Source organism: Oncorhynchus clarkii, chromosome 23 (genome assembly GCF_045791955.1).
Source record: "Oncorhynchus clarkii lewisi isolate Uvic-CL-2024 chromosome 23, UVic_Ocla_1.0, whole genome shotgun sequence".
NCBI lineage: Eukaryota > Metazoa > Chordata > Actinopteri > Salmoniformes > Salmonidae > Oncorhynchus > Oncorhynchus clarkii.
In genome coordinates, this window is record NC_092169.1 from 42,806,419 (window position 1) to 42,819,823 (window position 13,405).

Below are 13,405 nucleotides of genomic sequence, written 5' to 3' on the forward strand. Positions count from 1 at the left end.
TGACTAAGGCTGGTGGTGACTTAACAGGCTGATGGCCTGAAGATAGAAGTGATTTCTAAGGCTCTCGGTCCCAGCTTTGATATACCTGTACGGTCTCGATGGTAGCGAGGTGTACAGGCCGTGGCACGCGTGACTGAGGTCCTCGATGATGATCTTCTTGACCTTTCTGTGACACTGGGTACTGTAGATGTCCTGGAGTTTAGGCAGTGTGCCCCCGGTGACACGTTGGGCTGACGGCACCACCCTCCGGTGATACAGCTACACAGGATGCTCTCAATGGTGCATCTGTAGAAGTTTGTGAGGGTCTTAGGGGGCCAAGACAAATTATTTCAGCCTTCCAAGGTTGAATAGGCACTGTTGTGCCTTCACCACGCTGTCTTTGTGAAGGGACTATTTCAGGTTGTCAGTGATGTTTTTGACCCTCTCCCCTGCGGCCCCGTTGATGTGGATGGGGGCGTACTGTCTGCTGTCTTCTGTCATTCACGATCAGTTCCTTTATGTTGACGTTATTTACCTGGCACCACTCCACCAGGGCTCTCACCTCCTCCCTGTAGGCCGTCTCATTGTTGGTAATCAGACCTACCACCGTTGTACCCGACTGTCACTGTTTGCATATGGTTATAGTCATCCAATTCCCAAATTGGATCCCCTTAGATTTTGTTGGTCTACGTTTGTTTTTATTTTTTAAAACAATGTAACTGTTATGGGGACAGATATGGTCATGTGATGCAGTTTATAGTTGATGCTGTTGGTGAATGTTGAAAGTTAGCAATTAAATAGATCAAGTATGATGGTCCATTTTGGGTGGACTCCCATAATAGGGATTTGTGTTTGCCACAATATAAAACCATCTTGAACATTATGTTTAATGAGATGTCATTCAGCAACAAAGACTTATCAGAGGAATCTGGTGAGAGGGGCTATAGGAGGATGGGCCCACTGTAATGGCTGGAATGGAATCAATGGAACGGAGTCAAACATGTTTGATACCATTCCATTCCAGCCATTACAATGGGCCCATCCTCCTATAGCCCCTCCCACCATATTCCTCTGACTTATACAGCGTCATTATCTAGTACGCAGTCAATCTAAATATGCAATAGAAAAAGAGGTCTTCTGACCGCAATGGGACTTCCAGGATAAATAAAGGCTCAATCAACAAAAACATACACACCCTAGTCCAGTGTTCCCACACCAGTGTCAACTAACCAGAGAGCCCTTAGTGACTTGAATCAGGTGAGTTTCTCTTGGGTTACAATAAAAATGTGTACTGTTGGGGGGGGGTACTCGAGGTCTGGAGTTGGGAAGCACGGCCCCTGTCCAATCAGGTCTCCGGCAGTCCATGAATTAGTCTTCTCTATAATCAGACTTCAGATTAGACCAGCAGGTACCCAGTGGAACATAGACATTACCTGCAGATTCTCACTACTTTGACAGGTAACATCACTGACACTGAAATGACCTGTAATTTACAGTCCATTGGAATGACAACTTAGCCTCCCTTCACCCATCTTGTTCTGTATCCTCTGTCAGGAGTTCTTTGAAGCAGCAAGCACAGCAGGGGCCAGCATTGGAGAAATAAGAATCCGTTTCGCATTTGAATTCATTGAATGTCCAGGTAATGAAGGGCTGGATTCTGTCAGTTCTCAGGTCAGTTCTCTGTAATAAAATCTATTTCTAATGAGAAAATAACAATGGCTGTGTAGTCAAATTCTAGAAAATGGGACCGATTGAACAACATACATGATACATCTCTGTACTTTAAATGGCACCAATACCAGTATAATGTGTTAGTTAACGGGACAGAGTGTAAATGGTCAGGTGTATAAAGGGTGGTGTGCCAGGTTTGACCATGCACATTGAATACAGTCATGATTAAACGGTAGCCTACTGGAGCCTTGTAAAACCAGACTGATCTCACATTCGGTTTCACTTCATGTGAACAGAAACATGAGTACAGTGGTCAGTTGTTTAATGAGGCCTACTGCACTATTGACTGACCATTCTTTTGCAGAGACAATGTTCCATTTAACACAATTCATTGTACAAATACCTAACAGGAAATCAATAATTTGCCATTTTAACTCTTTCAAAAGGTTTGTGTTCTTTGCCTCGCAAAAAGCTATTGAAATTACTGTATTAGAGTCAGAATTTGTTACTTTTATTTTAGAAAATGTCTTTTAAAGTGTGGCATTTCAAGTCACGTTTTGTTTAAAATACAGAAAAACAGACACTTGTAGAACATGGATATAGCAAAAAAAAAATAGGAAATTGACAGAAAATAAAAGGTAACAAGCCTTTGACTGGTCTATTTTTCTCTTTTTGAATAAATGAAATTTATGGAAAAGGAGAAAAGCCATTGGGGAGAAGAGGACGATGATGGATTGATGGGAGGGATGAGTGAGATGAAGTTAGTTTCCTTTAACTATATGGTTGCTTCATGGCTGATGTTTTAAATTATCTTTATAAAGTCTAATTTAAGATGAAGTCTTTTCCTCTTTTTCGTGAATGTTTTTTTGATCTTCTGAACCCAGTGCTCTTCAGCGCTGTATCTTCCTGGTCTCTGACAAGGAGGGCTAGGAATGCCAACCTCGTCCTGCAGTCGAGACAGCCTGCCTGCCGTGCCGTCCACCAGCCCGCCGCAGTGTTGCATTCCCTGGCTGGCCCGAACCACACTGCGCTGACTCAAGATGATAAAGTGGAGTTCTGTGTTTGCTGTGCTTGTGAACGTTGCTTCTGACTTTCCAAGTCTCTAAAATGTTTCTCAACCTGCAGAGGAAGGACAGGGGAAGACAACTTGAGATGTATGATCAATACCTTTTATGGTAACAAACAGTAAGAAAAAGTGCAAATTACATGTTAATTGTATAATTTTTACACAACAAAGGCAATGCATTGACAGACCTAACAGTAGTAGCAGTAATGGTGGACAGACCTAACAGTATTAGTAGTAGTAGCAGTAATGGTGGACAGACCTAACAGTATTAGTAGTAGTAGCAGTAATGGTGGACAGACCTAACAGCAGTAGCAGTAATGGTGGAGAGACCTAACAGTATTAGTAGTAGTAGCAGTAATGGTGGACAGACCTAACAGTATTAGTTGTAGTAGCAGTAATGGTGGACAGACCTAACAGCAGTAGCAGTAATGGTGGACAGACCTAACAGTAATGGTAGTAGCAGTAATGGTGGACAGACCTAACAGTACTAGCAGTAATGGTGGACAGACCTAACAGTAATGGTGGACAGACCTAACAGTAGTAGCAGTAATGGTGGACAGACCTAACAGTATTAGTAGTAGTAGCAGTAATGGTGGACAGACCTAACAGCAGTAGCAGTAATGGTGGACAGACCTAACAGTAATGGTAGTAGCAGTAATGGTGGACAGACCTAACAGTACTAGCAGTAATGGTGGACAGACCTAACAGTGGTAGCAGTAATGGTGGACAGACCTAACAGTATTAGTAGTAGTAGCAGTAATGGTGGACAGACCTAACAGTATTAGTAGTAGTAGCAGTAATGGTGGACAGACCTAACAGCAGTAGCAGTAATGGTGGAGAGACCTAACAGTAGTAGCAGTAATGGCGGACAGACCTAACAGTAGTAGCAGTAATGGTGGACAGACCTAACAGTAGTAGCAGTAATGGTGGACAGACCTAACAGTAGTAGCAGTAATGGTGGACAGACCTAACAGTAGTAGCAGTAATGGTGGACAGACCTAACAGTAGTAGTAATTATTAGTAGTAGTAGTAGCAGTAATGGTGGACAGACCTAACAGTAGTAGCAGTAATGGTGGACAGACCTAACAGTAGTAGCAGTAATGGTGGACAGACCTAACAGTAGTAGCAGTAATGGTGGACAGACCTAACAGTAGTAGCAGTAATGGTGGACGGACCTAACAGCAGTAATGGTGGACAGACCTAACAGTAGTAGCAGTAATGGTGGACAGACCTAACAGTAGTAGCAGTAATGGTGGACGGACCTAACAGCAGTAGCAGTAATGGTGGACAGACCTAACAGTAGTAGCAGTAATGGTGGACAGACCTAACAGTAGTAGTAGTAGTAGCAGTAATGGTGGACAGACCTAACAGTAGTAGCAGTAATGGTGGACAGACCTAACAGTATTAGTAGTAGTAGCAGCAGTAATGGTGGACAGACCTAACAGTATTAGTAGTAGTAGCAGCAGTAATGGTGGACAGACCTAACAGTAGTAGTAGTAGCAGCAGTAATGGTGGACAGACCTAAAAGCAGTAGCAGTAATGGTGGACAGACCTAACAGCAGTAGCAGTAATGGTGGACAGACCTAACAGCAGAAGCAGTAAATGGTGGACAGACCTAACAGTATTAGCAGTAGATGGTGGACAGACCTAACAGTAATGGTAGACAGACCTAACAGTAATGGTAGACAGACCTAACAGTAATGGTATACAGACCTAACAGTAATGGTAGACAGACCTAACAGTAATGGTAGACAGACCTAACAGTAATGGTAGACAGACCTAACAGTAATGGTAGTAACAGTAATGGTAGACAGACCTAACAGTAATGGTAGTAGCAGTAATGGTAGACAGACCTAACAGTAGTAGCAGTAATGGTGGACAGACCTAACAGTAATGGTGGACAGACCTAACAGTAGTAGCAGTAATGGTGGACAGACCTAACAGTAGTAGCAGTAATGGTGGACAGACCTAACAGTAGTAGCAGTAATGGTGGACAGACCTAACAGTAGTAGCAGTAATGGTGGACAGACCTAACAGCAGTAGCAGTAATGGTGGACAGACCTAACAGTAGTAGCAGTAATGGTGGACAGACCTAACAGCAGTAGCAGTAATGGTGGACAGACCTAACAGCAGTAGCAGTAATGGTGGACAGACCTAACAGTAGTAGCAGTAATGGTGGACAGACCTAACAGTAGTAGTAGTACTAGCAGTAATGGTGGACAGACCTAACAGTAGTAACAGTAATGGTGGACAGACCTAACAGTAGTAGTAGTACTAGCAGTAATGGTGGACAGACCTAACAGTAGTAACAGTAATGGTGGACAGACCTAACAGTAGTAGTAGTACTAGCAGTAATGGTGGACAGACCTAACAGTAGTAACAGTAATGGTGGACAGACCTAAGCGCAGTAGGTACAGTTGAAGTCAGAAGTTTACATACACTTAAGTTGGAGTCATTAAAACTAGTTTTTCAACCTCTCCACAAATGTCTTGTTAACAAACTATAGTTTTGGGAGGTCGGTTAAGACATCTACTTTGTTCATGACAAGTAATATTTCCAACAACTGTTTACAGACAGATTATTTCACTTATAATCCATTGTGTCACAATTCCAGTGGGTCAGAAGTTTACATACACTCAGGTGACTGCCTTTAAACAGCTTGGAAAAATTCCAGAAAATTATGTAATTCTGATAGGCTAATTGACCAAATTTGAGTCAATTGGAGGTGTACCTGTGGATGTATTTCAAGGCCTACCTTCAAACTCAGTGCCTCTTTGCTTGACATCATGGGAAAATCAAAAGAACTCAGCCAAGACCATGAGTCTGGTTCATCCTTGGGACGATTGTTGAAGGCTTACCGAAACGTTTGACCCAAGTTACACAATTTAAAGGCAATGCTAACAAATACGAATTGAGTGTATGTAAACTTCTGACCCACTGGGAATGCGATGAAAGAAATAAAAGCTGAAATAAATCAATCATTCTCTACTATTATTCTGACATTTCACATTCTTAAAATAAAAGTGATGATCCTAACTGACTTAAAAACAGGGGATTTTTACTAGGATTAAATATCAGGAATTGTGAAAAACTGAGTTTAAATGAATTTGGCTAATGTGTATGTAAACTTCCAACTTCAACTGTAGGTGGACAGACCTAACCGCAGCAGGTAGGTTGACAGACCTAAAAGTTGTAGTAGGTAGACAGATGTAGGTGTAGTAGACCTAACCGCAGCAGGTAGGTGGACAGACCTAAAAGTTGTAGTATGTAGACAGATGTAGGTGTAGTAGACCTAACCGCAGCAGGTAGGTTGACAGACCTAAAAGTTGTAGTAGGGAAGCGATACTCACTATTTTGCGTACATGACTTAAAGCACTTCCCTCTTTGCCTTTGCAGTTGTCAGCCTGGTATGGTGGTGAGATCACAACGTCGTCCATCACCATTATGTTCTTCTCCTGCCATTTACAGTCTTTGATGCTGCAGAACATAGTACACATCAAATCATTTAACGGGTCAAACAGTCCTTGAGCTGAGGAGTCAGGTCTATTTAAACTACTAAAATGCATTTCAATCTAATATTTTGAAATAAAGCATGAAATCTCAATTGAATCATTTTTATTTATGAAGCTAAAACTTAATTTATAAGAGTATGTATCATTAGATTATCTAAGCCTATCATCTGTAAAGGTAGATAGGGATACAGACATTGGGGAGATGCAGGACAACTAAGTACTGTAAGGTGAATGCCTTTATCCAATTCTCCCAGAGAATCTTGCCGCCCGACGTGCTATCACTTAGTTTGTGTGCACAGCAGTTGATCAATAGTCGCACCGCGTTGGCAGTGTATGGAAAAACGGAGGTGTCGGAGCTGGGATTGACGTTACCGCGTCGTACCAATTTAAACAAAGATTTACAATGTTTGAATTCGTGTTGAACTAACATGGGACGTATTCAAATCACCTGCCTCTAAACCTGGCCATTACAACTAGAAAGGATATTCAGTAGGCCCAGTGGCGGCCTGGGATCCATAAAGAATCATCTGCCCGTGTCAGATATATTATAACCAGTAGACAATGCTGCCCAACGACACTCTGCCCCTCTGAAATTAATATTATTGAATTGAAAAGGGCACTTACGTTTTGTGAATAGTCTGGAATAGATGCTGGCCCTCCACAGAAACCCCAGCACTGATTGCATATGCTTGGGATAGCTTGTCCTCCTTCTCTGACCGTGCTCGATTGGCAAGCTTGGAGAAAGATGGCAGGGAGGAGAAAGTTAGGAGGGAATTTGAAGGCAGTCAACCAACTTGAGTCAAGGTGCAATCAAAACCTACGCTGAACAAAAATATAACCGCAAAGTGTTGGTCCCATGTTTCATGAGGTGAAATAAAAGATCCCAGAAATGTTCCATATTCACAAAAAGTGTCTCTCAAATTTTGTGCACAAACAGCAATGTCGTTTTAGAGAATTTGTCAGTACGTCCAACCACGCCAGCCCAGGACCTCCACATCCGGTTTCTTCACCTGCAGGATCATCCGAGACCAGCCACCCAGAGAGCTGATGAAACTGTGGACAACCGAAGGATTTCTGTACAAACGGTCTCAGGGAAGCTCACCTGCGCACTCGTTATCTTTGAAATTGTTGCATTTAAATTTTTGTTCAGTATATAAATGCATTTGAAGGGAATAGTCGCAAGACGCAACTTTCGCTTACATTTGAAAACACAATTCATAGCCTTGATCAGAAAAATGGGATGAGAAAGTTGACAAGGAAGATTTAACAATGACTGGCTCAGATGGGTGATTATTTGAGACAGGTGACAATTGGAACTCAAGTCATCTCATCGCAAGTAACCTAACACTGGGCCTGGCCTGTTCATAAGATGTACAAAAAAAAAAATGTACCAGATTTTGTTTACCATACAAATAGGCTAATCATAAGAACAAAGAATCCCGACTAAAGCCTAGGCTAGGATACACAAAGTCAAGCAGCATCTACAGTAGGGGTATTCAAATCTTACCCGCCGAGGTCAGGAATACTCCTGGTTCTGTTCTACCTGATAATTAATTTCACACACACACGGTGACCCAGGTCTAAAATCAGTCCCTGATTAGAGGGGCAGAATGAAAAAAGCAGTGGAACTGGCTGAATTTGAGGGACCTACAGTATGACAGCAGATGAGGGCTTACCTTGCTAACATTCAGTGATGCTAGAGGAGGCGTTTCAGTGCGATCATTTATTATATCCACTTCAGAAACATAGTCTAAATTGATCAGGATGACGTCGTGGAGATTTGGCTTTCTGCTGGAGGGATCACATTCTGGGAGGAACTCAAGTCAAGGTAAACAAGCTGAGTAGTAGTACACAATGCGTAGTAGTAGTGGAACTAATAAAAAAACTTGTGGTTCGGATCACGGTTTTGAGTCACAGATTGGATCATTTTTCAGATCAGAAAAAAAAGCGGAGACAAATATAACTTTGCTTTCCATTTATTACTTAAAGAACACTTAAACTTTTCAATGTTTAAATAAAATCTTAAAATAAAACATTCAATACTCAATTGTTAAATTAAAGTGCAGTATGAGGCATCATACCTTCTTCCTTTGAACAGTGAATGAAAAAAATAGCCTGTGTCCACATCATCAAAAAAAAGTAAAGAAAGAAAGCAAAGCAGACCTGAGCTTAACATCAAATTATTTTTCTAAAAGATGAGGATGTCTACATTGTCTGGGGAGAGGGTAGACCTCTTTGCAGTCACTATGTCCCCTGCCGTGGTGAACACCCTCTCGCTAGGAACTGAAGTGCCAGGCAGCATCTTGCCATCATGACAATGTGAGGGTATTTACACTCATTGATTTTCCACCATGTCAGTGGATCACCATCCAGTGGAATGCCGCTTGCTGCCTTGTAGGATGCCTCCTCTTCGATGGTGTTGCAAATGTCTTGTCTGTGTCCTTGATCGCAAAGGTCTCCCCGAAAAGCTCCTTCATGGCCAAATTATTTTGTGGAGGAGATGCCTCTGAGTCTGCTCGGTGGCTTGACCCTGCAGAAAGAAATGACTTGATCTATTAAACTAACTAATTATTTATTTTCATATAACTATAAATTCCGGCAATAACGTTTAATAAAATCCATTATTTCCACAAAAAAAAAATGGATGATTCTAAGAGCAATAGCATTGACTAAGATTAGACTGCAGTATATTTATTATTTAAGTAATTCACACTTTTTTTTGTTTTACCTCTTCAGTGGCCACAATCCTTGTGGTGAGATCACTGCATGTCCTCCAGCATAGGGCAGGGTCTAGGTGAGACCTGGACTTGAACCTTGGATCCAGTGCAGTAGATCTATGAAGGTAGTCCTGTACATTAGGGGGGAGGTATCTGGGGTTCAGGTAATGGAAGCCTTGACATCTCTAGTGATGGTGCTGTCTTCCTCACTTGGGGCCATGGATTGTAGAATCCTTGTTCTCAGAGGTTGGATCATGGACACAGATGGTGCAGTTTCAGTGCTCCATTTTGATATTTCCCTTTTCATAACGATCTGGCACAATCTTCATACTGAGGTGGGTGCGCGAGGGGATTTTGTAGCATGGCTCAAGCACTTTCACCATATTTTGAAACCCTTTGTTTTCCACAACAGAGTATGGCCTCATGTCTGTAGTGATAAACATCCCAATAGATTGTGATGGCTTCAGCCCGGTATGATTCTGCAGCAAAGCGCTTAAATGCCGCAGTGAGAAGTTGTCTCTTGGCTGAGTTGGCTGCCGTCACTGACACACCAGGGTGATGACGCTTTGAACATGCATTTCCATGATCATACAGCTTTCTTGTGGCACAATAACTACACACCGTAATGGTGTTGTCCACCACCCTTCTTCTGTCATCATATTTGACAGGGAAGGAAAACTGCTCCCATACATGAAACTTAAATGAAGCGGGAGGCTATTCCAGTTCTTCACCTCCTCTGCTAGCCATGGTCACTGCTCTTTTTTTCCTTCTTTGCTTTATGGAACGCAAGCATCCAGGATTGATTCGTTGGGATTCAACATTTTTTTATTGTATTTTTTTATTGTACCTTTATTTAACTAGGCAAGTCAGTTAAGAACAAATTATTATTTTCAATGACGGCCTAGGAACAGCGGGTTCACTGCTTTGTTCAGGGGCAGAACGACAGAATTGTACCTTTTCAGGGATTCAATCTTGCAACCTTTCAGTTACAAGTCCAACGCTTTAACCACGGGGCTACCTGCAGGCCCGTTCACATGAACAGTACACACAACTGCTTTTAAAAAAAATATTAAAAGTCAAATCAAATCAACTTTCAGGCTTCAGAGTAAAACAAAACACGCATCGGTCTTGTCTATCTTCTCACAGCAACTCTGCATCGAGATTTAGGGAATTATTACTTTAAAAAGTTACAACGGCAGACAACTGTATTTCACACTATGGTGGTAAAACTTTGCAATTGATCCGCGGTTCACTTGCATGCCGAACCGTGGGGGGCGGGGGGTGATCCGTACGGATCACGGATCAACTACAGTCCGTTATAGTAGTAGCAGCACACAACGCATAGTGGCAGTAGTTGTAGCAGCACACAATGCACAGTAGCGGCAGTAGTAGCAGCAGCACACAATGCACAGTAGCGGCAGTAGTAGCAGCACGCAATGCATAGCAGCAGCAGTATCACACAATGCATAGCAGCAGCACACAGTGCATAGTAGTAGCACCACACAATGCATAGCAGCAGCACCACACAATGCATAGCAGCAGCACCACACAATGCATAGCAGCAGCACCACACAATGCATAGCAGCAGCACCACACAATGCATAGCAGCAGCACCACACAATGCATAGCAGCAGCACCACACAATGCATAGCAGCAGCACCACACAATGCATAGCAGCAGCACCACACAATGCATAGCAGCAGCACCACACAATGCATAGCAGCAGCACCACACAATGCATAGCAGCAGCACCACACAATGCATAGCAGCAGCACCACACAATGCATAGCAGCAGCACCACACAATGCATAGCAGCAGCACCACACAATGCATAGCAGCAGCATCACACAATGCATAGCAGCAGTATCACACAATGCATAGCAGCAGTATCACACAATGCATAGCAGCAGCAGCAGCAGTATCACACAATGCATAGCAGCAGCAGCAGCAGTATCACACAATGCATAGTAGCAGCAGCAGTATCACACAATGCATAGTAGCAGCAGCAGCAGTATCACACAATGCATATTAGTAGCAGCAGCAGCAGTATCACACAATGCATATTAGTAGCAGCAGCAGTATCACACAATGCATAGTAGCAGCAGCAGTATCACACAATGCATAGTAGCAGCAGCAGTATCACAATGCATAGTAGCAGTATCACACAATGCATAGCAGCAGTATCACCCAATGCATAGTAGCAGCAGCAGTATCACCCAATGCATAGTAGCAGTATCACCCAATGCATAGTAGTAGCAACAGCAGTATCACACAATGCATAGTAGCAGCAGCAGTATCACACAATGCATAGTAGTAGCAGCAGCAGTATCACACAATGCATAGTAGTAGCAGTAACAGTAGAAAAGCATCCTAGCACATGGCTAGAGCATCAGTGACATTTAAAGAATCAAGACCTGTGGATAAATATGGAGGATTCACTTTAAGTCTATACAAAACACCCCATTTTACCAACAGTCCAGACAGTATATCTGTCATGCTGCACAATATTCCAGCCATTTGACTGAGCATTTGGCAGGCGTATTTCTCACGTGAGAGTCACACCTATTCCTTCAAAATGCCTTAATGATTTAAACAATGTAGATGTAGAACCACGGTGGCTAGGAAAAACACCCTAGCAAGGCAGGAACATATGAAGAAACCTAGAGTAACCAGTCTCTGAGGGGTGGCCAGTCCTCATCTGGCTGTGCCTGGTGGAGATAAGAGTACATGGCATTAAGGCAAGATTGAACATCTTGAATAACAAACGTTCATAGATGTTCAAACGTTCATATTTGACCAGCAGGGTCAAATAATAACCACAGTGGTTGTAGAGGGTGCAACAGGTCAGCACCGCATGAGCTCAATATTTTCTACTCGTGTTGTTTTACCATGCATAAAAACAAATACACACACTCCAACTACCAAGCTTTTAGCTAGTTGAAAAGAGAAGCACATGTGCCTCAAGTAGGGATAATGCGGAGTAGAAATACAAAACTGCACTGCAAGCTATGCATCTTAATGATCAGACCGACCGTTGGATCGCTTTCATCCAACCACTTAAGTGTAATGTAATGGAACTGAGAGTCATAATCAAGGGCTACTGACAACCAGGCATTGGAGCACATGTATGGTGGTCCTATGCCCACCCTCAAAAGTGTGGATTAACGAGAGAAATCCATAGCTTTTTGAGCTAGTTACTTGGGCCAAGGTTTATTGAAGAGCCATATAGTTGACCAATACGATTCGCTTTTAGCTAACTAGCGTTACTGTACAGTGACAGAACCGGCATGTTTCATCATACTACCGTAGCTAGCTAACAAGCTAGGCTAGCTAACGATAACTAGGTACCCTTGGGTCATCCACTGACTATGACAAGTCAATCATGCCGTGCTAGTTAATCGGATTGATAACTAAGACTGTCTTTATGCTTGATATTCTTAACAGCGTCAAATGGTAGCCAGCAAATGATAATTTATGCTATCTAAACGCAAGCTAACGTTAGCTCTTAACTAACCGCAAATGAACGTCGCTAGTTAGCGTTGAGGAAATGAAATTGTCATTTGCCTAACATTGCAATCAGTTAGGTGGCAATAAGAATGATAGTATATCGCATGTCAAACCCATATGCACTGGTCAGTCAGTAAACAAGACGGTCACGCTAGCCAATAACAATTACTGTATACTGTTAATGAAACTGCCATGATGCCATGAGATCTGCCAAATAGTGATCCTAGTCGAGGACCAGCAATTCTACGTTGGCTCACAACACATGTAAGCAATAACTACACGATCAGAGCAAAACTCCAGCAATATTTGCTAAATGTAATACAAAAGTAATGAATTGTATCAAAATATTTCAAGTGGGACAAAGCTAGCTAAGCAATTCGGCTAGCTACAATTACGCCTGCGCGGATAACTATTTGACATTGTTGGTTACAGACAGGCCCTCACCGAAGGCAAACAGGCCAATGATTCAATGGCATCTTAAAATGGAGAAAGGATACTCAAAGTCAACATCTTGGACTGGTAGTCGAAGGCCACCACTTCTCCCTGCAGACGCTGGCCCAAGCAGGTAAGACAAGAGATATGGCTCCCGACGCTAAAATACTCTCCCGGTCCAGGAGCCGCCATCTTCTCCGCCAGGAAAGCGGAGCTCCAGTATTACGTAAAATTAGTACGTGAACTCGTCACTTGGACGACTCCGGGCATGTCAAATTACCTACATTGCATATGATGATTTTAATTAATTCCACAGTTCATACTCTAGCTACCTGGCATTCCAGAATTACATTTCGATTTTTTTACCAAGGATATCATATTGTAGGATCCCTTGGATGAAAAAATTTATATAAAAAATGATATATATTATTGAATTAATAAAGCTACATACCAACATGGACTGTGTTTCGAATACCCATACTAACATACTGTATACTACATACTTAATGAGTATACACTAC

At 42.4% G+C, this 13,405-nt stretch overlaps 1 protein-coding gene across 1 annotated transcript; it reads right to left on the reverse strand.

Moving 5' to 3' along the window:
* Nucleotides 1-1,200: 1,200 nt before the first annotated feature.
* LOC139381404 (protein LSM12 homolog A-like) lies at nucleotides 1,201-13,106 on the reverse strand. The gene is made up of 5 exons (XM_071124905.1): nucleotides 12,950-13,106; nucleotides 7,905-8,035; nucleotides 6,853-6,962; nucleotides 6,067-6,193; nucleotides 1,201-2,769 (listed from the first exon to the last, which is right to left on the reverse strand). Exons 1-5 carry the CDS (start codon nucleotides 13,074-13,076, stop codon nucleotides 2,686-2,688), a joined length of 579 nt encoding a protein of 192 aa, XP_070981006.1. The 5' UTR covers nucleotides 13,077-13,106; the 3' UTR covers nucleotides 1,201-2,685.
* Between the last annotated feature and the right edge of the window lie 299 nt (nucleotides 13,107-13,405).